Below are 26,892 nucleotides of genomic sequence, written 5' to 3' on the forward strand. Positions count from 1 at the left end.
AGAGATTCCATTCTGGGAAGGGCGGGTAAGTGGGTGAGGCACTAGATTGGCTCAACTTAGCCCCCAAGGGCACAGGCAGGGACAGTGCCCAGACTTTGGCTTAGTAAAAGGCAACACTTTCTAACAGAACATTCTCCAGAGTTATCCAGTAGAAAGCAGATGATGTAGTCATCCCTGCAGGCTGCTTGACCACTTTTGGGGAATGCTGTCACTCTCTTCAGGCATGGCCTAGATGGCCTCTTTCCCAAGCTAAGCTAAACATGCAATTCTCTGAGATAACTTCTTGTCTGGGAGAGGGAGGGATGAGTAAGAGATCAGGGAAGCCTCCCTGGAGGAGAAGGCAGAGAGGGCAGGTCTCAGGAAAGAGAGAAACCTGGAGGGAGGTAAGGAGCCAGGAGGGCCAGAAGTCCAGAGAGTGGCAGAGGCTGGAGGGCTTTGCGGTTGGGCCTCAGACCATCTAGGCTTCTTTTTAGGATGCTTTTATCTCCAGCTCACAAGTGGTTCGATCTTCCAGCTCCCCTTTGGGCTTTTACTGGGTCCCCTCTTCTTTCCTCATCACTGACCTTTCCTTCTTCCATCATTGACTTTTCTCCGCTTTGGATCCTAGAGGGTTCTTCAGTCATAGCTCAAGAGCTGGACGAGATCTCAGAAGCTGGCTCTTTCAGCCTCTTCATTTGGTTTTTCAAAAAAATTTTTTTTATTCTGAGCATAACAAACACCAAGTTAAATGAGCATTAATTTCCATATACAAAGCAGAGCAGGAAAAAGGATTGTACGTGAAATGGTGAATCTCTTTTATTAACAACTTCCATTTACTTTAAAGTGTATTATAAATTCAACATGCAACTTTCAAAACTGTCCAGCTTGTCTGTGTCTCCTGACCTTCCTTCTGTTCTGTGCATTAAAAAAAATACTTCAATGTCCTTTTTTTGTTTTGTTTAGTTTTGGTAGGGAGTCCTATCAGTACTCTTCCTTTCCTCCCTCCTGCCCCAAGTTGAAAATAAAAAAGAAAAACAAAACTCATAACAAGTATGCATAGTCAAACAAAACAGATTCTCATATTGACCATATTAAAAATGTGGGCTTCATTCTACTCTCTGAATCCAATCCCTGTCTCTCAGGAAGTGGGTAGTGTGGTTCATCGTCAGTCTTCTGGAATCCCGCTAACCCTTTCATTTTACAGATGAAAAACCAGAGAACCAAAGACATTAATTGACTTGCTTAAAGTCATATAGGTAGGAAGTATCAGAGGTGGATTTGAACACAGCTCCTCCAAGGCAGCTTGGTGGCCCAATATATAGAGCTCTGGATCTGGAGTCAGGAAGACCTGAGTTCAAATCTAGCCTCAGACCCTGGGAAAATCCCTTAACTCTTGTCTACCTCAGTTTCCCTAACTATAAAATGGGGATAATCACAGCACCTACCTCCAAGGGTTGTTGTTGTGAGGATCAAACAAGATAATATTTGCAAAGTGCTTAGCACAGGGCCTGATACATAGTAGGCATTTAATAAATGCATGTACCCTTCCCTTTTTCTTCCCCCTCTGACTCCAGACCCCGTGCTCAATTTTATTTTCAAATCATGAATTTAACAGACTGTCAACAAAAACCAACATTTCTATATAAAGAAAAACGAAACAGGATTGCATATGAAACTGGGAATTTGTTACAAATAGTTTGTCTTTTTAAAACTTTTTCCAAAAAAAAAAAAAGACCAAACAATCTTGTATTAATTAAATGAAGAAAATTGCCCCGTTTGTGTCAATGCTTTTGAACTTTTTTGTTCTCTTTTGGGTATTTTAACAATATTTGATTGATGCCCCTTTCTCTTCCGCTTCCTTTCACATCTTTATGACCACCCACCAACTCACTTCCACCCCCCCCCCATAGAAGCTTTCCCTTGTGGCAAATAAGCCTAGTCAAGCAATATATGTCTCATTCTCTACCAAGGGTTCTTAGCCTGGGGGGAGGGAGGGGAAATCCAGGAACTTTAAAAAAAAAAGATATTTTAGAAAACTGTATTTCAGTATAATTGACTTTCTCTGTAACTCTGTGAACTTTATTTTATGTGCTTAAAAACACAATTCTGAGAAGGGCTCTGCTCCGTAGGCAGCGCCAGACTACCAAAGGGGTCCTTGTCCCCAAAAAGGTTAAGGGCCTCAGATCTAGTCCATCACCTCTCAGCCAAGAGAGGTCCCCTGAGGTCATGACTGCTCACTGCTTCGAAGGCTCTCAAGGCTTCCCTCCGTGTAACTGGGATCACCTTGGAAGCCACCCTCCTGGTTCTGCTCATGGGTTCTTTGGGTTATGCCATACGACCTTATGAATCCTCTAAGCCGAAGAGGTTTGGGGGAGGCTTGGAGGGTTGAGGTTTGCCGCCAAGAGCCCAGGCTGCCTTAGGCCTCATTATGTCTCCTGTTCCCCTGATCCTGTGTTCTCCTTGCAGAAACGCTGATGGATTCGACCACAGCCACTGCGGAGCTTGGCTGGATTGTGCATCCTCCATCCGGGGTGAGTCGATGTTCCTGGAAGGTTAACTTTGGAGGCTCTAGGATGCCTGGACTGTTGATGCGGGTGCAAGACACACTGACCCCCCACCCCCATACACGGGCCATTATGGACATTCTTCAGTCATCAGTGAATACACTTTTGTTACGTCCCTGTCCTGTGCCAGCTTCTGGAGATGCAACGATAAAGACCAAAGTCTGTTCCCTTCAGAAGCTTACATTCTAATGAGGAAGGAAGGAGGAATAATAACATTCATACAGATAAATAGATACAAAGTATTTATAAAATTAATACAAATTCAGATACCTTCCTCTCTGGCTCCCTGGACAGCATCACCACAGCATGGTCCCTGCCTTCACAGAAGCCTCAGGCTAGAAGGTCCTTTTAAGGCCCCTTACTTGGCCCATCTTTTAAGCCTTTCAGCTTGGAACTGAGGAGGATCTTAGAACATTGAATGTTAGAACTAGAAGGAACTCTAGACAGGCTCTTGGGACATGGAAGTTCAGAAATCAGAGCATCCTTAGAACATAGAATATCTGAGCTGGAAGTGAACTTAGAACACAAGATGTCAGGGCTGGGAGGGCCCTTACAACACAGAATGTCAGGGCTGGGAAGGCCCTTAAAACGCAGAATTTCAGAAGTGGGAGGGCCCTTAGAATATAGAATGTCAGAGCTGGGAGGGGCCTTAGAATACAGAATTTCAGAAGTCACTTAGAGGGCACTTAGAACAGAACTAGAAGGGCCCTTAGAACAGAGAATGTTCAGAACTAGAGGAGACCTTAGAACATGAGATGGGGAAAACTTTAGAACGTGGAAAGTTAGAGCTGGGAGGGCTCTTAAGAATATAGCATGGTAGAGATGAAAGGGGCCTAAAAGGTCTAGTTCCACCCCCTCACTTTACAGACCGGGGACAAGGCTCCTTGAGGGCACATGACTTGCCTGGGGTCACACAGCAAGGAAGTGTCAGAGCCAGGTCTTCAGGCTGCAGGTTCAGGACTTTTGCCAGCACATCACCCCAACCTGACTTGGGCTTTGTAGACTAACCTTGGAGGGTCTATTGGTAAATCAATGGAGGGAGACAAGGAAGAATTCTGTGAATTAGTGGATTTTTTTGTGATTCTGTTTGGAACATAAGATCTGATGTTTTCTAAGTCACTTTAGGGTCTACCAAGCCCTTTCCTTACAAACCTGTGAGGTAGCTAGTGTGAAGATTATTCCCTGTTTTACAGATAAAGAACCTGAGGCCCACAGGGCTTGAGCAATGGTCCTCTGACCTGAGTTCATCCCTCTTTTCCTCTATTATATCCGCCTACAGCCCTGAGCTGCCTCCCTTGGGGAGGCCTTATAGACTCTCTGTCCTTTCTTCCTCCCTCCATGCTATCTCCTAGTTTCTGAACCCCCACCACACCCATCAGGCCAATGGCCTCTCTGGCTGCTGGGAATCAGCTGTTGCCTCCAAGACAGTGGAAGAGGGAGGCTCCCCTGGGGCTGGACTCTTTTCCTTCCTCTCTTTTTGTCCTTCATTTTTCTGATACAAAGCAGGGCCTGCCACCTCCCCTCACTCCCACCCCAAGCCCCCACCCTCGGCCCCCATCCCACCTCCGGCCTAGTAATGAGGGCAGGTCTGGCTGCAGGCAGCCTGAATGCATTATTTGGGGTGTTTAGTCTGTGAGTCCTTGGCATGTTAATTAGAGAGAGGGGAGAAAGGCAGCGTGCTCTAATTAAGTGCTCTAATTAAGTTCTGAAGAACAGCAGCTGTAACAAGGGGGTGACTTTGTCACATGGTGGAGCAATAAGGAAAGGGGGACTCTGGAGGGGCGAGGGATGGGGAGGAGCTTGGCTGGGAAGCCCGTGGGATCTGCTGTTCCTGATCCCGGAGCTTCCCCAGGCTCACCTGCCCTTCCCAACACCAACCCCTCAGCCTCCTCCTAGGCCCCACCCCACCCTTGTCTACCTCTGAGTACCTCCTAGGCCCTAACCCACACTAACCAGCTAGGCAACCCTTTGTATAAATCAGGGGTTCTTGACCTTTGTTGTGGAATAGATCTCTCCTTGGTCAGTGTCTGGGGGAGCCTGTGGAGATTTTAAAAAACTTAATATAAAGCATGTAAGCTCATAAAGGAAAACAATTATTTGAAATAAAGATGTCATTTTTTCCCATCCTGGTTCACCCTCTAGACCCGCTAAAATCTATCCATTGACTTCTTGGGACATGAGTGGACCCCAGGTTAAGAACCCCATGTGTTTAGCTGTCTATCCCTCCCAGCTCTGCAGCATTCACAAACGTGAAAAGCATGCCATCTTTGCCTATATTCAAGTCACTGGTAAAATTACTAAAATCTATCCATTGACTTCTTGGGGGATGAGTGGACCCCAGGTTAAGAACCCCATGTATTTAGTTGTCTATCCCTCCCAGCTCTGCAGCATTCACAAACGTGAAAAGCATGGCATCTTTGCTTATATCCAAGTCAATGATAAAATTACAGAACAAATAATATATTTGAAGGTTCTTTTTGCCATAAAGTACCACACAGATAAGAGAGGTTATTGTTATTCACTCTTCTGTCCTTCTAGAAACTGAGGGCACAAAAAGAAATGGAATGATGATAACAGGAACAACAACTCATTCTTGTGTAGGGATCGGCAGAGGGCCTGGAGCTGAGATTTCATTGATTTCAACTTCCCAGTGAGAAAATTCCCTCCATCCATACAGGATGGCCCCTCTTCTGCCAATTAAAGTCTTAGAGAGCTTCTTATTATGCTGAGAGATTAGGCTACCTGCCCAGGGTCACACACCCAGCCTGTGTCAGAGGCGAGTCCTGAAGCTGGGTCTTCCTGCTCAGAAGCCAACCTTCTATCTGTGATGTCACAGGGCAGCAGTCATCTTTACACAGCACTTCTACATCGATGAATCATTCTAGTAACAACCCTATGAGGGAGCTGGTGCAGGTGTTATTACCCTCATTCTACAGATAGGGAAACTGAGGTTCAGAGATGAAGTGAATTGGTTGTGGTCACACAATAAATTATGAATCCGTGATTCAGATTCAAGTGTTCTGACTCCAAATCATTGATTCTCAACCTGGACCAGGCCAACTGATGTTTGACTTAAAGGACTTATGTGCTTCCAAAGGTTGTAAGAATTGAGCCATGTGGGCTTCAGAGTCCTTTCTGAGACTGCTAAAGAGAAGAACGGCTTCCTCTCTGGGGATAGGGCTCCCACCAGGAGACCCCAGGGAGTGGAAGGGTTATAGAGACTGGTACAATCGCATGGACTGGAGAAGGAGGTGGGAAGATACCATCCTGGTCACAGTCCCTTGCTCCCAGACCAAAGTGCTGCTTAAGGTCTGGGGTTCCCAGGATTGAGGACTAGGAGGACACTTAGAATAGAGAATGTCAGAAACAGAAGGGACCATAGAATACAGAATGTCAGAGCTCAAAAAGACCTTAGATTATGGAATTTCAGAGCTGGGGGGGCCCTTAGAACACAAAATATCAGAGCTGGGAGGGACCTTAGAACATGGACTGTCAGAGCTGGGAGGGCCCTTAGAACACAAAATATCAGAGCTAGGAGGGGCCTTAGAACATGCAATGTCAGAGCTGGGAGGGACCTTACAACATGCAATGTCAGAGCTAGGAGGGACCTTAGAACAGAAAATGTTGGGTATTTCAGAGCACAGGATGTCAGAATTAGAGGGGACCTTAGAACAATTAGAAGTGGAAGGGGCCTGAAGTTATGAGAGGAGGGAGAAACCTTAGAACTTGAATATCACTGCTGGAAGGGCTCCTTAGACGTCATCTAGTCTAATCCTGTTATTTTATAGGTGAGCCAACTAAGACCCAGAAAGGTCAATTGTGTTGGCCAAGTGTCTCCCAGTAGTGAACAGCCAAGTTGAGTTTCAAGCTCTGGTCCAAGTCCAGCATTCTTTTCAGTGTATTTTTCTGGTTTTTGCTTTGGGGCTGGGCTTCAGGAATGGAATGCTTGGTCTTAGGCAGGCAGAAAATATCCTAGAAACTAAAGAAAGGTTAAGGCCTAACTAAGGACAAGAGATGTGGCAGAGAGTTAGAGCTGGGGGCATTATGTTAACATTTTAGAGTTTTCAGGAATGTGGGAGGTGGGGGGAGTCACAAGGTCACAGATTTAGAGCTGAAAGGGAACTTTGAAAAAATATTGAGTCCAAGTCTCTCCTTTTACAGATAAGGAAAATGAGGCCCAGAGAGACAGAGCGTCTTGTTCAAGGTCACAGAGCTACTCAATGATGGGGCCATTTGAGTCCTTTTTCAAAATCCGGTGTTCTTTCTCATGACTGTGTCACATTTGTATTGGAAAGGTTAAAGGTTAAAAGCTAGAAGCCAGAGCTTAGGGGATAGGCACAGAGACCAAACCCTGACCATTTCCTTCCTCAGCCCCTTGAGCCACTGAATTTTGTAACCTGAGATTTCTATTGCCCATGTTACTAATGACCCCCAAAGCTAAGGGGTGAGCTCCTGGAGTGCTGGCTTTGTCCCCATTGGCTCTCATTGGAGGTCGCCAAGGCCAGGCCGGGATCCTGATCCCCCATGAATGAGGCCTTGCGCCTTTCCACCCAAATGCTAGCACTGTAGGCCCTAAAGAGTGGCTTTCCTCTGCACATTTCTGGGCATATGTTTGCATGTTCCATACAATTCCCAGAGTGTCAATAAAATGGGAGACGCAATGCAGTCATTTCTGAGGGCCCAGCACACGTAGAATACAGAACAGGTGATTAGATGCATTAATGTCCTCCCACCCTTGATGAGGAGAGACAGACACATATGCAGCCAGCAATCCAGGAGAGCAGCCTAGAGGTACTGGACCAGGCAGAACAGAAGGCGTACACAATGGGCCGTCAGGAATGGCGTCTGAGGGGCTCCACGCACAAGTCTGGCAGGGCAGGGGTGTCTGCAGAACTGCTGAGGCCCCTTCCCACTGTACTCAAAAGAGCCTTGATTTAGGGCTGTCAGTGACTGTAGAGGATATCTAGTCTAGCCACTCACCTTTATTTAACAAATCAAAAACTGAGGCCCAGAGAAATTGAGTGACCTGCCTAAAGTCACTCAGAGGCAGCTGATGGATCAGTCAATAGAGCACTGGTCCTGGAGTCAGGAAGACCTGAGTTCAAATCCAGCCATAGACACTTATTAGCTGGGTCACCTTAAGCAAGTCACTTAACCCTCTTTGCCTCAGTTTCCTCAACTGAAAAACAGGGATGTTAATAGTACCTACCTCCTAAGGTTGTTGTGAGGCTCAAATGAGATAATGTTTGTAAAAAACACTTAGCCTGGCACATAGTAGGCTCTATATAAATGTTTATTACCTTGCATTCTATTCCAAAGTCACAGAGGTAGTAAGTCACAGAGTCAAGATTTGAAACAAATCCTCCATTTCTATATTCAGTGCTCTCTCCACTGCTCTAGATTCTAAGATCCTGTGTTCTAAGGGCCCTCCCAGTTCAGATATCCTGTGTTCTAAGGGCCCTCTCAGCTCTGACATTCTGTGTTCTAAGGGCCCTCTCAGCTCTGACGTTCTGTGTTCTAAGAGCCCTCCCACCTCTGACATTCTCTGTTCTAAGGGCCCTCTCAGCTCTGACATTCTGTGTTCTAAGAGCCCTCCCACCTCTGACATTCTGTGTTCTAAGAGCCCTCCCACCTCTGACATTCTCTGTTCTAAGGGCCCTCCCAGCTCTGACATCCAGTGTTCTAAGGGCCCTCTCAGCTCTGACATTCTGTGTTCTAAGGGCCCTCTCAGCTCTGACATTCTGTGTTCTAAGGGCCCTCTCAGCTCTGACATCCTGTGTTCTAAGAGCCCTCCCAGCTCTGATATCCTGTGTTCTAAGAGCCCTCCCAACTCTGACATTCTGTGTTCTAAGGGCCCTCCCAACTCTGACATTCTGTGTTCTAAGGCCCTTCTAGCTCTGACATTCCATATTCTAATGTCCCTCCCAACTCTAGTAGTCTATATTCTAATGTCCCTTCTAGCTCTGATGTCCAGTGTTCTCTTATCCCTGTCCGCTGTTTCATTCAAGTATTTTATAGCTCAAATAGGATGTGGAGCAGGAAGCACAGAGAGGTAGACTGGGTATGGACTTGAGTGAGCTACGCCCTGCCCCGAGGGCTGGAGGAGGAGAGGTTCCATACGGAGCCTGTATTCCTCTCCTTCCAGCATTGGGGCACCAGTTGCTTTTTCCCTGGGGCGCTGGAGTGAGAATGTATAAAGCTAAGACATGAAGACACCCACCTGAGTGTCTGTCCTCCCAGTCTTACTCCCCCCAAAGTCTATATTCATTCTGCCAAAAGCCCATCCCATTCTGGGAAAGCCTGATGTGCTCGCTCACCCAGCTGGACAGAGATGAGCCCTGTGGGCCTGAAGGGAGGGTAGAGGACATCTAGGCTGTGACAGGGCCTGCAGCCTCCTCTTCACCATCAGACTGGGGTTTTAGGAGAGGCCTTGGCCTACTGCTGCCTAATGTACTGAGTCCTCTAAAGCAACCTCCCCAGACAGATGCATAGGATGCATCTTCCCTTCCTCCATGGGTGCTTCCTGAGATCTGGTGGTTGGGCTTCTCCTGTCAGACTGTGCTGTATTGGACAGAGCATTGTACTGGGAGTCAAGAAGCCCTAGGTTCAAATCCTTCCTTGGACACGTACTAGCTGTGTGACTCTGGGCAAGTCACTTAATCTCTTCATGCCTCAGTTCCCTCATCTGTAAAATGAGGGTGTTGGACTCAATGGTCTCTAAGGACCCTTCCAGCTCCAGATCTATGACCCAATGTTCCTATGATTTTCTGTCAGACTTGGAACTCCTTGAGGGCAGGGATTATGTTGTCACTGTAATAACAGAGGTGAAAGATCTCCTATCAGTAACCAAAATGTTAAGGATGATGCTATAGAGCCTATCTCTCCTCCCTCCAAGAATTCTGTCTCCCATAGTGCTCAGAATCTATTTATTAATTCAACTTTTATTATTTGTTTTATTGATTAATAATAATAAATTAATGTAGTAATTCATTTAAAATTTAAAAAATATTTTTCATTTACACTTCACCTTTATTTCCAAATATATCTTTCCCCATTCCTAAGAAGGATGCTATCCCTTGTAACAAAGAATAAAAAAGAACCAGGCCCCCAAAAAGCAGCTCAGCAAAGCCAACCGAAACATCAGTAATGCCTGACAACCACAGTCCATCACTTCTGCGAAGAAGGAAGGGAAGCATATTTTCTCAGCTCTTCTCCAGAACCAGACTTGATCATTATAGTGACACAGACTCAGTGCAGTTTTGTCTTTCTTTGTTTACAGTGTTGTCGTGTATACGATTTCCCTGGTTCTTCTTTTACTCTGCATCAATTCATATAAGTCTTCCCATGATCCTCTGAGTTCTTCATATACCAGAGGTCCCCAAAGTCTTAGCTCAAAGCCTTAGTGCTAAGGTTTTTGGGATACCTTGTGTAGTTTCTTGTGGAACAGTAATATTCTATTTTTATTCGTGCATCTCAATTTGTTTAGCCTCAATCGATGGATGCCCACTTTTTTCCAGGTTTTGTTTGTTTGCTACAAGGACAAAATATTCTAGTGTATGTGGGACTTTTCTTCCTGCCTTTGACTTCCTTGGGGCATCTTGTGTGGAAGAGTATGGACATTTTAGTCACTTTTTAGCCTGACTCCAAACTACTTTCCAAGATCTGTTATTTATCAGACACCTTAAGAATCCCGTAGTCTAGCAGCTCCATAGGTCCCCACCCCCAGATGTTCATTAATTTGATGTCTCCTTTTGTGTCCTATGTGCAGTGGGAGGAAGTGAGTGGATACAATGAAAACATGAACACCATCCGGACCTATCAGGTGTGCAATGTCTTTGAGTCTAGTCAGAACAACTGGCTCCGCACCAGGTATATCCGGAGACGAGGAGCTCAGCGTATCCACGTGGAGATGAAATTCTCTGTCCGGGACTGTAGCAGCATCCCCAATGTCCCCGGCTCCTGCAAGGAGACCTTCAACCTCTATTACTATGAAGCCGACTTTGATTCGGCCACCAAAACCTTTCCCAACTGGATGGAAAACCCATGGGTCAAAGTGGATACAATTGCAGCGGATGAAAGCTTTTCCCAGGTGGATCTTGGGGGAAGGGTGATGAAAATTAACACGGAGGTTCGGAGCTTTGGGCCTGTCTCCAGGAATGGCTTTTACTTAGCCTTTCAAGACTATGGGGGCTGCATGTCCCTCATTGCCGTCCGTGTGTTCTACCGAAAGTGCCCCCGTGTGATCCAGAATGGGGCTGTCTTCCAGGAGACCCTGTCCGGGGCTGAGAGCACGTCTTTGGTGGCCGCCCGGGGCACCTGCATCCCAAATGCTGAAGAGGTAGACGTGCCCATTAAGCTCTACTGCAATGGGGATGGAGAGTGGCTCGTACCCATCGGGAGATGTATGTGCAAGGCTGGCTACGAATCAGTGGAGAATGGGACCGCCTGCCGAGGTAATGGAACCCACTTTTTGTTTGTCCCTTGATTAACTGTATTTTGCTGTCTCTAGAGTGGGCTGATTCTTGGAGGGGGCCAATTTTCATTTTGCTAGAGTGGGTTGATGATGGGAACAAAGGAGAAAGGTTAAACTACCTTCTCTGGTGCCTTGGGATTTGATTCAATGGCAGAGAAGTGCCACATTCCCTGTACCCTAGCCCCAGCTACTCCTTAGGATACTGTGTGTGGGGTCATTGGTCAGTGGAAGCGGTCAGACCTCTGCTCTCTGTCAGGAAGCCTCGGTTCTTGCGGCTGGTCCGTGGTGAGGTGACATTCCAAGTTGAAAGTCACCTGAGAACACTGAGTGTTGGCATGTTGTGTATATTGTCTTACTGGTTCTGATTGTTACCACTTTTCATCAGTGTATATACATCTTCCCATGCTGATATGTATCCATCACATTCATCATCTCTACATCGAGGGCAGACGTAATTCCATTACATTCATGTCCCACGTTTTGCTTAGCTATTCCCCATTAGTTGGGCATCTACTTTGTTTCTAAGTATAAAGGTGGAAGGGCCCAGAGAACATGGACTATCAGAGTGAAAGTCCCCTGTTCAAGATCAGGCTTTTGTATTCTACAATCCCGTTTACTCTTACTCACTGTGTGTTCTAAAGGCCCTCCCAGCTCTGACATTCTATGTTCTAAGGTCCCTCCCAGCTCCAACATTCTGTGTTCTAAGGGCCTCCCAGCTCTGACATTCTGTGTTCTTAGGGCCTCCCAGCTCTGACATTCTTTGTTCTAAGGCCCCTCCCAGCTCTGACATTCTGTATTCTAAGGCCCCTCCCAACTCTGACATTCTGTGTTCTTAGGGCCCTCCCAACTCTGACATTCTGTGTTCTTAGGGCCTCCCAGCTCTGACATTCTAGGTTCTCAGGGCCCTTCCAGCCCCAACATTCAGTGTTCCAACACTCTTTGTTCTCAGATCCCTTCTGCCTCTTGGCACTTTACAATCTATGGTCCTTTCTAGTTCTGACATTCTGTGACTATAATTTCCCATATAAGGGAATGAAAAGGGAGGGCCTGATGGGGGAGACAAGACCAAGAGAAAATTGACAGCTAGTATCTCTTTTAACACCTGGTAGCTCCTAATCAGGAAAAATTGATTAGTCCCCCCACTCTCATGCTGGCCCAGAGCCCCCCTAGAGGGGCAGTTTTTGAGCCAGCTGTCCCTATGTGAGTGCCGATTGCCGGCTATGGTGTGATTAATGAGCTAGGGGAGTGCAGAGCCACACAGCCCACAAGTGCAGCCTACAAAACAGCTGCCCAGATGTGGGGCCTCCAAGAGCCCATGGCTAGAAAACAGACCCTGTGACCCGATTTCCTCACACTGTGCATACTCCTCCCTCTCCTGTTCCCATCTCAACCCCTGACTCACTCACTCCTTCCTATCACCTTTTCTATTGGTTTTATGTACTAAGAAAACCGTGGAGGCCCCCAGACCAGTCCTTTTTCCTCATCAGAATTTTCGTTAACCAAGTACTGGTCCATTTATATCCAGCCTTTTCAGGAACCTATAGAATTCCTGAGCTGAAAAGGGCTTCCCAAGGGCAGCGAAGTCTCCGTCTGTGTCCAGGCTGTTCCAGACCATTCTTTTATGGAATGTTAGCATTGAAAGGCCCTTTTAGGTCATAAAATGCGTAACTATGGGATGTGAGAGTTACAAAGGCTTTAGAAGACAGAATATAACCTCTGGAAAGGACCTTAAAACAAAGAATTTATTATCTTGAAAGGGTAAATGCAATATTAGAACCAGTAGGAACCTTAGAATGTAGAATGTCAAAACTTGAAGGCATCTTAGGAACAAGAATTTCAGAACTGGGAAAGACTTTAGAACAAAGAACATAAAAGCTAGGAGAGGCCTTAAAACACAGAATATCAGAGCTAGAAGAAACCTTAGAATGTGGAACATTAGGTCTCAAAGATATTTTAGAACATAAAATGTGAGAATGTAAATTGTTAAAGCTGGACGGGAATTGAGAACACTGAATAACAGTTCTAGACTGTAAGATCTAAAATTATCTTTGCAAATCACCTAGCGCAAGCCCTCTTATTCAAGATGAGAAAAGAATCATCATAATAAGACTGATCAGCATTCACATAAGACTTTAAGGTTACAAAGCACTGCCTATTACATTAGCTGTTTTGATCTCCAAAACTGCATTTCGGGACTCTGAACCTAGTTAGTGCCTGTTCCATTTCACCCAAGTGGCTGTACAGAAAGACACATCTCCTGGATCTGCAGGCCTCAGCCTGGTACGTGGTATGGCGGGGGGATCAATGATCACCGCTAGTTGATGGGCAGGTTCCTTTTTAGGGTCCTTTTGGGAATGAGGTTGGTATGATAGAGCTCCTAGGACCCAGGGCACATGTCCCAGGAACATGTCCTGTGGTGATGCAAAAATACCTTAGCTCTTTACTAGGTGTGTGGCTTGGGGTAAGTCATTTCCTTCAGCCTCCGTTTCCTTCTCTGGAAAATGAGGGGATTGGGGTAGATGATTTTGAAGAATGACCTAACAATTTTATAAATAATCTGTCCTCTCTCCCCCTCTCCATTCCCATTCAGCCTTCGCCTTTTCTTTCCCCACCCACCCCACTGAGTGATATCTCCAAATTCCAGCCCTCCGATGGGGGCTCACTCCAGGCTTAGGTCCTGTTGTGTAAGGAGGTCCAGCACTGATATCTCTGAGGCTTTAAGCAAAGCTGGTAATATGGAAAGAAAATGAGACTGGTCTCTCTTCTTTATGTTCATTCTCTCTTCCCTATGTTAATTTTCTCTCACTCTCTCTGTGTCTCTGTCTTTCCCTGTCTCTTTCTCCCTCCATCCCTCTCCCTCCCCCCTCCCTCTCTTTCCTTCCCTCCCCGTTCCATCCATTGTTTGTCTATCTCAGGTCCGGATGGGGGTGTATATTTCTTTCTCTTTCTTCCTCCTCTCTTTCCCTTTCTGTGTCTATGTTTCTGTCTGTCTTGTCTTCCCGTCCGTGTTTTCATGCCTGTCTCTTTCTCTGTATCTCGGTCTTTCTTTGATCTTCCCTCTTTTAGACTCCGTGTCTCTCTATTCCTTTGTCTCCCTATCTGTCTCTATCTGTGTCTAGGTCTCTCCTCTATGCTCCCTGTGGAATCAGTGTAGTGGTACCCCACACGGACAGCTGTGGGAGTCCTTCACCCATGAGTATGCTGTCCCTCTCCAGTACTGAACACCAGCTTCCTGGGCCTGCCTCTTCCAACAGTGAGCCAGGAGCTATGATTGATCTGGAGAAAAAACTGCCGCAAGCCTGAGTGTCAGGATTCTATAGGAGTGGGAATGGGATTTCTTTATGTTTACCTTGGACAGAAAGAGGGGTTTGTAGCCAGTACAGGACACTTAGAGCCATGTGTTCATGCAATTTAGATTTTTATGTCAATGAGCCTTTGGGTTCCTCTTCAAATACTCCTTCTCTCTCTCTCTGTCTCTTTGTCTCTGTTTCTGTCTGTCTGTCTGTCTCTCTCTCTCTTTCTGTCTCTGTCGCTGTCTCTCTCTGTGTCTGTCTCTGTCTCCCTGTCTCTCTCTGTCTCTCTGTCTCTGTCTCTGTCTTTCTGTCTCTCTCTGTCTCTCTGTCTCTCTGTCTGTCTCTGTCTCTGTCTCTCTCTCTCTGTCTCCTTCTCTCACTCCCTTCCTCCCTCCCTTGTTATTTTTTTTGGCTTCTTGGTTTTTCCCTCTTCTGTTCCTTGCAGTCCACAGCTATGAAGGTTACTTCTCTTAGACTTTGATCTGTCTTTGCACAGTCTTGTGCACACGCACACGCGCGCGCACACACACACACACACACACACACACACTCATCTCCATCTCCTTCCTTTAGTAGCCCAAGGAACACAGTGCTCTAATATCTTGTGTTCTAATGCTCTAGATTCTAAGAACCCTTCTAGCTCTTGTATCCTATGTTCTAAGAGCCCTGCAGCTCCAACATTCTGTATCCCATCATGCCTTGCCAGCTCTGGTTGGCTTCAATGTTCTTTATTTGCAGAGCCTTCCCATATTCCGTATTCTAAGATATCCGCCAGCTCGGCAATCCTGTATCCTGAGAGCCCTTCCAAGTTTCCTATTTGATGTCTCCTGATATAACCCTGGAGGTGGGGAGATGGGTCAATTGAAGAGCAAGCCAACTGGCCCACGAAGGAGGGGAGATGGAGAGGAAGAAATGGGTGGAGTAGCTGCAAATTGGAATGCTCAGTGGGAGTGTGGTAACCTCTTCCTCCCAGCTTATGTGCTTTTCCTAGAAATTTCTGCCCAGCCAGGGGGGGAAGAGGTGTCAGTGGGCAGATGATCAGATATCCCAGGAGGTCCCAGATGTTGTTTTCAGGAAGGGTGAAGAGAGAGCCAGTGAAGAGAAAAAGTCCCTCCTCCTTATATCTGTCTCAGTTATACCTGGAATCTGGATGGGACCTTAAAGACCATTTAGTCCAGGGGTTAATATAGTCTGAGGCCCATGAATTTATCTTTTTTTATATTCTGCTAACTATATTTCATACATTTTGTTTGCTTTGCAATCATATGTATTTTATTTTATACATTTAATACGGTGACTTTGAGAAGGAGTCCCTGGGCTTCATCGAGCTGCCTGAGGGTTTTACAAGAGAAAAAGGCTAAGAGTTTCTGCTTTAGTGAATCCTTCTTCACCTCTTCCTCCCACCACCACCTTAGCCTGGGCCCTTATCATCAAACACCTGGATTCTTGCAATAGCCTCCTCATTGGACCTCTGGCGTCCAGTCTCATCCCTCTCTAATCCATCTTCCACGTATCGGCCAAATTCATTTTTTTCTAAGACATAGTTCTAACCAGTTCACTCCTCTACTCAGGAACCTTCTGTGGCTCCCTATTCCTTCTAGGATAAAATGCCAGACTCTCTGTTTAGCACATAAAGTGCCCTCCACAGTCTCATGTCAGCCTGCCTTTCTGAACTCATTTTTAATTGCTAGGTGGTTCAGTGGATAGCGCATAGGGCCTCGAGTCAAGAAAACCTGAGTTCCAATCTGGCCTCACACTCTCCTCCTAGTTTGTGACCCGGAGCAAGTCACTTGACCCCTGTCTGCCTCACTTTCCTCGTCTGTAAAATGGGGATCATAAAAGCAGCTACCTCCCAGGGTTGTCTTGAAGACCAAATAGGATAATATATGTAAAGGGTTGATAACAGGGCCAGGAAAATAGTAGGTGCTTAATAAATGTTTATAATAATAAATATGTCAATAATAAATGCTTAATAAATGTTTACCTCATGTGATTTCTGTTCCAACCAAGCTCCCCTACTTCCTCTTCCCAACATACTGTACATCTCTGGACATTCTCATCTTTGCCAGGCTGTCTCCTATGCCAGGAAAGCCATCCTTGCTCACCTCTACTTCTCAGAATCCCAAACAGCTTTCAAGGCTCAGCTCTGAGGCCATTTCCCTCGAAAGGCTTTTCCTGTAATGGTTGATGCTTTGCATGCACTCATCTGCCCACATGTTGGCACATAATAGATGCTTAAAAATGCTTATGGATTGACTAACTAAATGTAAAATGTCAGAGGTAGAAGAGACTGGGGGAGCTGAGAACTTCCCGTGTGATTCTAGCTTATGCGGCTCATGGCTTCTCCCTGGCTTCCCAAGGTGGGTGGTGAGCTGGGTCTCTCTCTAAGAACCAAATCAAATCACTCGCTGGCGAGAAAATGAAGTCACAGGATTTAGAGCCAGAAGGGACTCTAGATATTGTCGTTTAACTAATTTTACAAATGGGGAAATTGAGGCTCAGAGAGTGAAATGTCTTACCCAAAGTAGTGCATAGCGGAGTTAGAATCTGAACCCGACTAAACTCTTCCTCATCCTCCTGGAAATAGTGGCCTGTGTTTATCTACCTCCAATTTTTCACCCACAGTTCACTCTTTGGCTCCATGCAGGCTGACACCTGATTCTACTGCTCTATTGAAAATTCTCAGAAATAAGTGATGTCTTAGCCTTCAGCTTCTGTGGCCTTTCCTCAAGACTCTTCCTCCTTGACCTTTCTGTGGCTTTCCACAATGCTGACCATTGCCTCTTCCTGCATATTCTCCTCCCCCTAGCTCCACTGGTCATTTTATTTTATTTTATTTTATTTTATTTATAATTTGTAATTCCAATTTTTTTTTACAATTTTGTAATTTTTTTGTAATTTTATAATTTTTTTTGGAGGGGGGGAAGGCAGGGCAGTTGGGGTTGAGTGACTTGCTCAAGATCATACAGCTAGAAAGTGTCAGGTGTCTGAAGACAGATTTGAACTCAGGTCCTCCTGACTCCAGGACTGGTGCACCACCTAGCTGCCCCTCCAGTGGTCATTTTAATCCCCGCCCAGGGGCCTTTGCTGACCAATGACCTCCTCCAGACCTCTAAGGGTGGGTGTCTTCCCAGGCACCTTTTCTCTCCTTCCTCTATATTTTGTCCTTGGGGGAGCTCATGTCCTCCCCTGGCTTTCTTTATGCAGAGGGATCACTCTCGGCTCTATCCAGCCCATATCTTGACTCTGAACTTTGGTCTTGTATCTCTTAACTGCTTTGTGGATGTCTCTACCCAGATACCACCTGGAAACTCAGACTCATCAGGCCTGAGATTGACCTCATCGTCTTTCCCCCACCCCCACGCCCGAACCCGCCCAATCTTCCAGGCTCATTATTTCTGTTGATGGTGCCTCCGTCCTCTGGATCACCCAAGCTTTCAAAGCTCAAAATCACCTGACTCTTCCCTAGTCTTCATCCTTCCATCTGCCAGGTCCTCTCCAAGTCCATTCCACAACATCTCTATTCATCCTTTTCTCTCCCCAAACATAGTCACCACCTTCATTTCAGCCCTCATCACATCTTGCCTAAACTATTGTCTCAGTCAAGTCAACAAGCATTTTTTTGAATAGGATTTTATTTTTCTAATTACAGGTAAAGAGAATTTTCAACATTCATTTTTTATAAGATTTCAAGTTCCAAATTTTCCTCCCTCCCCAACCTCTTCCCCAAGACGGCAAGCAATCTGATATAGGTTATACTGTACAATCATGTAAAACCTATTTCCACATCAGTCTGTCAACAAGCATTTATTAAGTGCCTACCGTATGCCAGATACTGTGCCAGGTGCTGAGGATCCAAAGAAAGGCCAAAACAGTTCCTGCCCTCAAGGAGTTTTCATTCTAATGGGGAAGCCAACATGCAAAGGACTCCATACAGACTAAATATGTACAGTCTCCTAATGGGTCTCTCTGCCTCCAGCTTCTCCTGTCTTTAATCCATGCTCCACACAGCTGGCAAAATAATCTTCCTAAGGCACAGCTTTGACCGTTAACACTCCCAAACTCAAAAACCTTCGGTGGTTCCCTACTGTCAACAGCAATTTGTTCTCAAAGTGTAGTCTGGAGACCTCAGGGTCCTCGACACCCTTTCAGGTGGTCTTTGAGGTCAAAAATATTTTCATAATAACACTAAGATGTTTTCATTACTAATACTGTAAAATGCATATAAACTAAAGCTCTTTGTGAAGTCCTTCATAATTTTAAAAGTATAGAGTGGTCTTGAGACCGAAAAGTTTGAGAGCCATTTTCCTCCTCTAGCTCATTTTACAGTGAGGAAACTGAGGCAAACAATGGAAACTGAGGCAAACAGTTAAGTGACTTACCCAGGGTCACCCAGCTAGTAAGTATCTGAGGCCAGATTTAAACTCAGGTCTTCCTGACTCCATGCCTGGCGCTCTATTCACTGCACCACCTAAGTACTCCTCGAGAGCCTATAGGAGAAAATCCAAACTCCATAGCTTGGTATTCAGGGTCCTCTACACTCTGGTTCCAACCTATATTGAGAGCCTTAGCTCAGATTATTCACTTTCATATACTCTTGGGCTGTCTACTACCTGGAGGGACTCCTATTTATCCCCTGGGCTTGATCTGCCATCTCCTACCTCTGAACATTTGCACAGTCCCCCAGGCTGCCTTCCTGAATTCTCTTCCCAACAGGCTTATCTCAAGCTCTCCTTCCCCCATGAGGTCTCCCCTGACCACCACACACATCCCCCAAATGCCAGCTAAAGGTGACCTTTCCCTCTCCATGTTTTCCTAGAGTGGTTTGTCTGAAACTCTCCCCGGCCCTCTTTACTTCCTAAAAGTACTGTGCTGGGCCCTGGAAATACAGAATTTAATAATAATAATAATAGTGTCTTTTGCTTTCAGGGAGTTTGGCCATGTGTATTTTGTATCCCCTCCAACAGAATGACGTTCTTGGAAAGCAGGAACTGCATCCCTGTGCGTAGGATTGTAAATCTAGACCTGGAAGGAACCTTTGAGACCACTAAGTCCAAACCCCTTGTTTCACAGATGAGGAAACTGAGGTATAAAGCAGTTAAGTGACTTGACCAGGGTCACTCAGCTAGGAGTATCTAAGAGATTGTAAGCCCTCAATTAAATTGAATTCAATTTCCACTCCATCTCGATGTCTCGAGGCACTTTGCTTTTCAGACTTCAGCTTGCAAATTTGTTAAATGAGAGGGTTGGATTCGATGCTCCCCAGGTACCCTTCTAGGTGGAGGGAGATAAGCAGCTCCTCCTTGCCTGGATGGAGAGGAGCAGGGAACAGTGTGAGGGAGAGGGAGGAACCTGGAAGGAAATCCAGTCCCTGAAAAGCAACCAACATGGTCCAAGTTGGAAAGGCTGGCTTGGTAATAGATTTTAACGAGGGCTTCTTCATTGCCTCCATGCCCTCCAAACACAGCCATAAATAGCTGGGGAAGGTTCCCAGTCAGTCTCTCCACTGGGCTTTTCAGCTGGTACAAGAAGCCAGGGATCTGGAGGGAAAGAGGGGGGCTATTTATTGAGGACATTTATGCATTTCAACAGTCTAAGCTATTCTGAGCCGGTAACACAACGGGATTTGGAAGCAGTTAGCAATCCACCGGGAAAGAAAGGAAAAAAAAAGGCATGGGCTGAAGCTGGAACAGGCCAGGGCTTCAGGAAGGACAGGCTTCCTCCGTGCCTTTCCAAAGTTCCTTTCATTGGTCTTGTCACTCTCCACCTCGCTTTTAACATTTTTCTTAATTAACTCCATCATGCTGCTGCCTGGTACAGACTCTTTCCTTGTTCCCGTTTCAGATCCATTGGGGGAAACCTTGGGCCGTGGAGGGGTGGGGGGCTTCCATTGGAAGGGACCTTAGAGATCCTTAGTCCAAACTCCTTTTTACTGATAAGATGACTGAGTCCTAGAAAAGTGAAGATCATGTAGGGAGCACATAGCAGAACGGGGATTCACCAGGGGGCTCTGATGCCAAAAGTGGGGGGCCTTACCAGTGCACCACAAAATCTCCTAGTAGCTCCCATTTCTTTGGTGAATTAAAGTTTACCAAATAGTTTCTTCCTCATAGCTTTGTGAGGTCCTAATGTTATCCCCATTTCATAGTGGAGGAGACTGAGGAACTCCAGAGAGGATTGACATCATAATATATATAAAAACACAGCAGTCGAGGAGCTGACAATTATATAGTGGTGTGCAATAAATTTTATGACTGTTACTCCAATGAAAAGGGTGTCGTAGAGTGGATAAAGACCCAGCCTGAGAGCCAAAACGACTGGGGTTCGAGTCCCAGCTCCAGTACAAACTGGCCTAGCAATCCTGGTCAAGACACTTTAACTTCACAGGGCCTTAGGCCAGTAGTGTCAAATTCAAACATTAACAGGAACCAGTATGCCGTCCATAAGGAGCCGTGTGTTGACTTAGCTTTAAAATATAATTTTTTCTATGTTTTATTGTATTTTTGTTTATTTTGTTAACTGTTTCCCAATTACATTTTAATCTGGTTCAGGTGGGCTGAATGTTTGACACCTGTGCCCTGGGATGGAGCTATGGTTATAATTTTTGGGTGAGGTGTTCACCTGAAATTCATTCTTTGACCTCCTCCAGTCTCATACTTGTCCCTTTGTCTCCACTCCCACAGCTGCTAGCCACCCGGGTATAAACCCTCATCATGGGGCAGCTGGGCCATCCCAGCAACCGCCCAGTGGTCTCCTTGCTTTGTCTCAGCCCACTCCAATCCATTTTCAACTCAGCTGCCAGAGATTTTCCTAAATCACAGAGCTGACCATGTCAAAGCTGGACTTGGGAAACACCAGGGACTCAGTATCACCTTCAGGATCAAACATAAACTCCTCGGTTCAACACTTAACACCCTTCCCAACCTGGGCCTTTCCTGCCTTTCTAGTCTTCTTATACTTTTTATTCTTCTCGTGCTCTGTGATGCAAGCTCACCAGCCAACTTGGCTCTTCCTAATACCTTCCTGCTTTTTGTGCATCTGGCATCCCCCACGCCTGGATGCTCCCTCTCTTTTCACCTCCAGCTTCTTCGCTTCCATCGTGACTGTGTTCCAATCCTCCTTCTGCAGGAGGCCTTTCTCTGGGTGTTTCCACCCTTCCCAGAGTCCGTTCTCTCTGAGATTGCCTTCCACTGAGAACTTGTATGGGCAAGGCCATGTGCAGCTCACCTCCCCTATTAGAGTGTGAGGGCTGTGAGAGCCAGGGCCCTCTCTTTGCCTTCCTTTGTATCCCAACATTTAGCACAGTGCCTGGCACATTAAACCTGCTTTATAAATGTTTGTTGACTAACTATCCTAACATCAGCACAGAAAGGTTCCGTGTGTGTGTATGTATGTGTGTGTGTGTGTGTGTGTGTGTATTTGAGGGAGGAAGGAAGGAAGACAAGCATTATTTACTGGTTATTTTGTGCCAGACAACGAACTGAGCACTTTACAAATATTATCTTCTTTGATCTTTACAACTACCCTGGGGTAGGAGTAGGGGGAGGTGTGGAGTAGGTATCCTAATTTTACAGTTAAGGAAACTGAGGTGGAGGTTAAATGACTTGCCCGGAGACAAGCCACTAAAAAGTACTAGAGGTGAGACTTGAACCCAGGCTTTTCTAGCTCCAAAACCCAACACGAGTCTCCTGGACCATACTGTCTCTCCATCCCTGGACCTGTGGTCATTTGAAGCATTTTAGGGAGGGGGAGCCACATCCAGAGAGAATATACATCTCACCCAAGGTCATATCTCGAATTAATGATGGAGTCCAGGCCAGAACCTTGGGCTTCTCACTCGAGCCAGGTGTGATATACTGTCTCTTTGTCTCGCTATCTGTCTATCTGTCTGTCTGTCTCTCTCTCTTTCTTCCTCACCCCCGCCCCACCACACTGTTTTCTGAAGCCTGGGGAGTGAAAAACAGCGGCCATTGGAAGGGACTTTGGAAGGCTCTGAGACTAGGCAGGCCCAATTCGGGGCCTAACAGCTCACCAACAGCACCTGTTTTACCCGGTGTTTTACAGTTTACTAGTCACTCTGCAGTGTACTCATTTGACTAAAAGTTGTCGCTCCTCGGTGAGGACAAAAAAGAAGGCAACAAATCTCTTTGAGTACAGCGGATCTTGGAATTGGAGGAATTCCTGCCTCTTGTTTCTTGCACACGGAGTGACCCTGGGAAAGTCCCTTAACTTTCTCATCTGTTCAGTGGGGACACTGTCAGTAGCACTTCTCTTACAGGGTCATTGGGAAGGTCAAATATGACCAGGAGTGGAAATGCCTTTTGCACACCTTAAAGTGCTTCCCGAGGTGTCCCAAAAATCGTAGAGCGATTTAAGCTCGTCCCCTCCCCCAGGGCCGCTGCGTGCCGGGTCACTTGAAGTAATGGGTGTAGAGGCTTTCTGTAGGCCAGTAGAACCCTATAGAAACGTGAGGTATTATTATTCCCATCATCAGGAGTATTTACTATGTGGCCGGCCCCTCGGTCGATTTGAGAGTTAGAGGCAGATGTTAGAAATGAGCCAAGCAGGGGAAGAGGCGAAGAGGCGAAGAGGCGGCTCTCTGCTGGAGCTAAGATTTCTTCCCAGCCTAGTCTTCCACAGTTTGACTTGGGTGTTATTTAAATGAGTGTTTGTCTCTTGACTTAGGAAAGAGAGTGTGTGACTGTGTATGTCTGTGGGTGTGAATGTGTTTGTGACAGCCATGCAAATTAACCCTTGCCCAGGGGCCCAGGGCCTGTAAGAGCTGGGGCCGCAAGGTTATCAGGCCAGAAGCCTGGAGCACCTTAGGCCTTTGCCTGAGGGAGCCTGCAGCACCTTGGGCCTTTGAGGGACCAGAGGCTTGCTTTCTCTCCAAAAGAGCCTTCGTGGCCCTGATCTTGGTTGATCCTCACAGGTTTTTTAATTATGGGAGGTATTTGCATAGTATGCATATTTACCGGGGCCTTCCCTCCCACCAAAGGAGCCCCCACATATTTCCACAAATGCCATTAATCTACATTTTGGTGAATGAGGCAAGAGCATTGGATTGAAAAGTCTGGTGTCCTGAGTTTCTGGCTGCTCTGGTCACTGTGACTTGGCCAGGGCCGGCCCCTCACTTGGGGCCTCAGCATCCTTATCTATAAAATGAGGGATTTGGATTGGGTGACATTATAAGATTCCTTCTAGCCCTAAAGTTTTCTGTTCTAACATTCTTTATTCTAAGACCCCTTTCCAGTTCTGGCATCCTACATTCTAAGGCCCTTTCCATTTCAGACATTCCCTGTTCTAAGCTCCTTTCTAGCTCTGATATCCTGTGTTCTAAGATCACTTCCACTTTGAACCATTTATCAATTGATCAACATGCCAGTGTCTTCTAAGTGTAGTAAGACTTTCATACTTTTCCCTTGTTGCCTCTCGTCCGTAGCAAGTCAGGGAAGAGGCAACAGGATATAACCCTAGATTTTTTTTTACATATATACATGTGTGTATATATGTATACATACACACACATGCATATATGTGTGTATATATATACAGATATGTGTGTATACATGTGTATATATATATAGATGTGTGTGTGTGTGTGTATATATACACATACTACTATTTGACCAATAATGTTGACAATGGTGATGGTGACTCATTTTATATAGTACTTTTAATGAAGACATTTTACTCGATCTCTAAGGTCACTTCCAGGTCTCAGGTCCAAGAACTAGGCCTCCTTTAATCCCCCGCCAGGATCCTATAATATAGATTCTTTGTGATATTCCCCTGGATATGTGATCTCACCGGTATGGGTATTCCATCCAATGGCATAGCTCACCATATGCCCATATCTCTCCATATTGTGTGATTCTTGACCATGGCCTCCCCTAAACTAGCCCCAGGGCATCCACCTTCCTTGACGTTGTGAGCATACCAATGGATCATGAGAACTATTCTAACGGTTGGTTATTCTTCCTCTTAGCATGAGACTGGTCTGTCTCCTTCTGTGATTGGACATTTCTTTGGTGACATCTTTTCCATTCCTTCTCCTATGGAATCCTTTGTTTGTAATGTGTTGGAGCCTGCTAGTACCCACCGAGCACATCTCCGTTATCGGCTCTATGACCCTCAGCCTCGGTTCTTCACAGACTGTAATACTCCACATGTCGGTTCTAAGTGCCATCACCAGAGAATGTTAGTATTAAGGAGACAGTCTTCTGATTCAGGGAGAAGTTTGGGGTCACTGAAGGACCGTGTCATTTCCCAAATGCAATCTAGTCCTCTCCTCCTCCTGTCCAATCCTGGGTCTGGGTTTGGTCCATTTTCAGCATCTTTGTACAGGATGTGTCACTTCAAAAAGCGGGGGAGCCAAGGAAGGGAAGTCTTATTCTGGATTTGATTGTCAGAAACAGAAAGGAACTGGTTGTTAGGGTAGAAATGATGGGAACTTTAGAGAGAAGTGAACCACTTCATCTCCAAGAGTTTGTGATAGAGAAGATCAGGAAAACTGGGCATAGTCTGATATGTACCCTTGATTTGGGGGAAGCAGATTTTAAGGTAAGAGTTAAGATAGAGACTTAAGAGCCAAGATGGAAGGATCATCCCACGGATTAACATGTTTCAGAGGAAGTAAGCTCAGGTTGGGTGAGAGAGACTCAAGGATGAGATTCTGATGAAACAGAAGGAAACAATTCCAATAAAGAGGAAAAATGGAATTTATCTAAAGCCCTGCTTCTCTTGACCCAGCTCAAGTTAGCTATGTTGGCCACCATATCACCCCATGGACTTGTATTTAGTTTGCAATCCACTGAGACCTTCAGATCGTTTCTTTTTTTCAAAAGAACATGCCACCCCCATCTTTTCCTTGTAAAACTGATGTTTTGAACCCAAGTGTAGACACTATCTTCCCAATGTTCCTTACCTTAGTCAAGTTTTTATCCACCTTGAACAAAGCACTTCCTCTTTCTAGGTTCAGTTTCATCACCTGTAAAATGGGGAGAATAAATAATAGATTCACTTCAAGGGCAGAGACAGCACAGTGTGGTGCATATAGCTGGCCTCAGAGTCAGGAAAAACTGGAAGAGCCAGAGCATCTGTCTCGGCAAAGCTCAAATACGTGTAAAGTACTACGCAGATTCATAATTATACTTAATATCTTAAATATCAGGAAACCGAGGCACAGAGGGGTTAATAACATGCTCAAGGTCACAGCCTCTAACATTTACTGGCAAGTCACCTAACCCCTCAGTACTCTAGGAAACTCTCTAAAACTGTAAGTTGCCTGCCTGCCTGTACTGGGAGTGGGAGGCCCCACCTGGAGGGAGCTCCTTATATCACTGAAGTCAGAAGTCTGGGAAAAAAAATAGTAGTTGTAGTGGTAGTAGCAGTCATAGTAGTTGTAGTGGTAGTGATATTAGTAGTAGTCGTAGTAGTAGTAGTAGTAATAGTGGTGGTTGTCATTAGAGTAGTAGTCATGGTGGTAGTGGTAGTAGTCATGGTGGTGGTAGTAGTAAGCAGTCAAAGTGGTAGTGGTAGTAGTAGTAGTCATAGTGGTAGTAACACCAGTAGTAGTTGTTGTCATCATAGTACTTGTAGTAGTAGAAGTGTAAAAAGTAATTTTGCCCGAGTGCAGCTCTGGCCATGTCAAACCCCTCCTCCACCCCCTCAATAAATGCCAATGGCTTCCTCCCTGTTGTTTCCAGGATTAAATACAGAATGTTCTGTTTGGCATTCAAGGCCCTCCCTAACCTAGCCCCCTCCTGCCTTTCCAGTCTTCTTACACCTCACTCCCCAACACTGGCTGTTCCAAGAATGAGACCCTCCGTCTCTCAGCTCCAAGCCGTCTCTCTGGCTGTCCCCTGTTCTTGGAATGCTGTCCCTCCTCCCCTCAGACTACTGACCACCTCCGTGGCTTCCTTTCGAGTTGCACCGAAAATCCTACCTTCTACAGAAAGTCTTCCCCCACCCCCTCTTAACTCCAGCGCCTTCCCTCTTGTAATCCTTTCCTGTTTCTCCTGTCTAGAGCTTGCTTGGGTGTATTTGTTCCTTTATGGTCTCTCTCGCTTGATCGTGATCTCCTGCAGGTCAGGGTCTGTCTTTTGCCTCGTTTTGTTATCCCGGTGCTTGGCACAGTGCTGGGCGCATAGTAGACACTTGTCGAATGTTTATTGGTGGACTGACTGTTATCTGGCTGCTGTTTCAAGGAAGACGTTGTTTAAATTTGAAAGCACTGTGGAGATGTGAGTTCTTTTATGATGATGATGGAGCCTGTCTCTGGGCCTCGGTTTGCCCATCTGTAAAGTGGGGGCTATGGCATCCTCTCTGGACTGTGAAGAAGGTATTTCCTCTGTTTCCTCTTAGACCAGATTGGCAGAGACCGGTTTCAAGCTGAGTAAGAGCTAAGAAGAGGGAGAATCCTAAGGACAGCTGCTATTTGCTCGGTCCCTTCCACTCGCTTGGTTCTCAGGAGCAGTGTTCTTGTGGTCTCTCTCCAGCCCTCACCCCATTCCTCGGGGCTTCCGTAACATTTCACCTTCAGGGTGATGATGGTGATGATGATATGCTAAGGAGGCCAATG

General features: G+C 45.9%; 1 protein-coding gene across 3 annotated transcripts in view; it reads left to right on the top strand.

The window, feature by feature from the left end:
* The first annotated feature begins 2,450 nt into the window (after nt 1-2,450).
* The window catches only part of EPHB2 (EPH receptor B2), a 195,517-nt gene continuing 171,075 nt past the window's right edge, over nt 2,451-26,892 (top strand). For all 3 annotated transcript variants that reach the window (XM_036746632.1, XM_036746631.1, XM_036746633.1), the window contains exons 1-2: nt 2,451-2,510; nt 10,312-10,996. In XM_036746632.1, the coding sequence (XP_036602527.1) occupies nt 2,454-2,510; nt 10,312-10,996 (742 nt within the window). In that variant the 5' untranslated portion in view covers nt 2,451-2,453. The remainder of the gene's footprint in view (nt 2,511-10,311; nt 10,997-26,892) is intronic.

This window comes from Trichosurus vulpecula, chromosome 2, assembly GCF_011100635.1.
Source record: "Trichosurus vulpecula isolate mTriVul1 chromosome 2, mTriVul1.pri, whole genome shotgun sequence".
In the NCBI taxonomy this organism is placed as follows: domain Eukaryota; kingdom Metazoa; phylum Chordata; class Mammalia; order Diprotodontia; family Phalangeridae; genus Trichosurus; species Trichosurus vulpecula.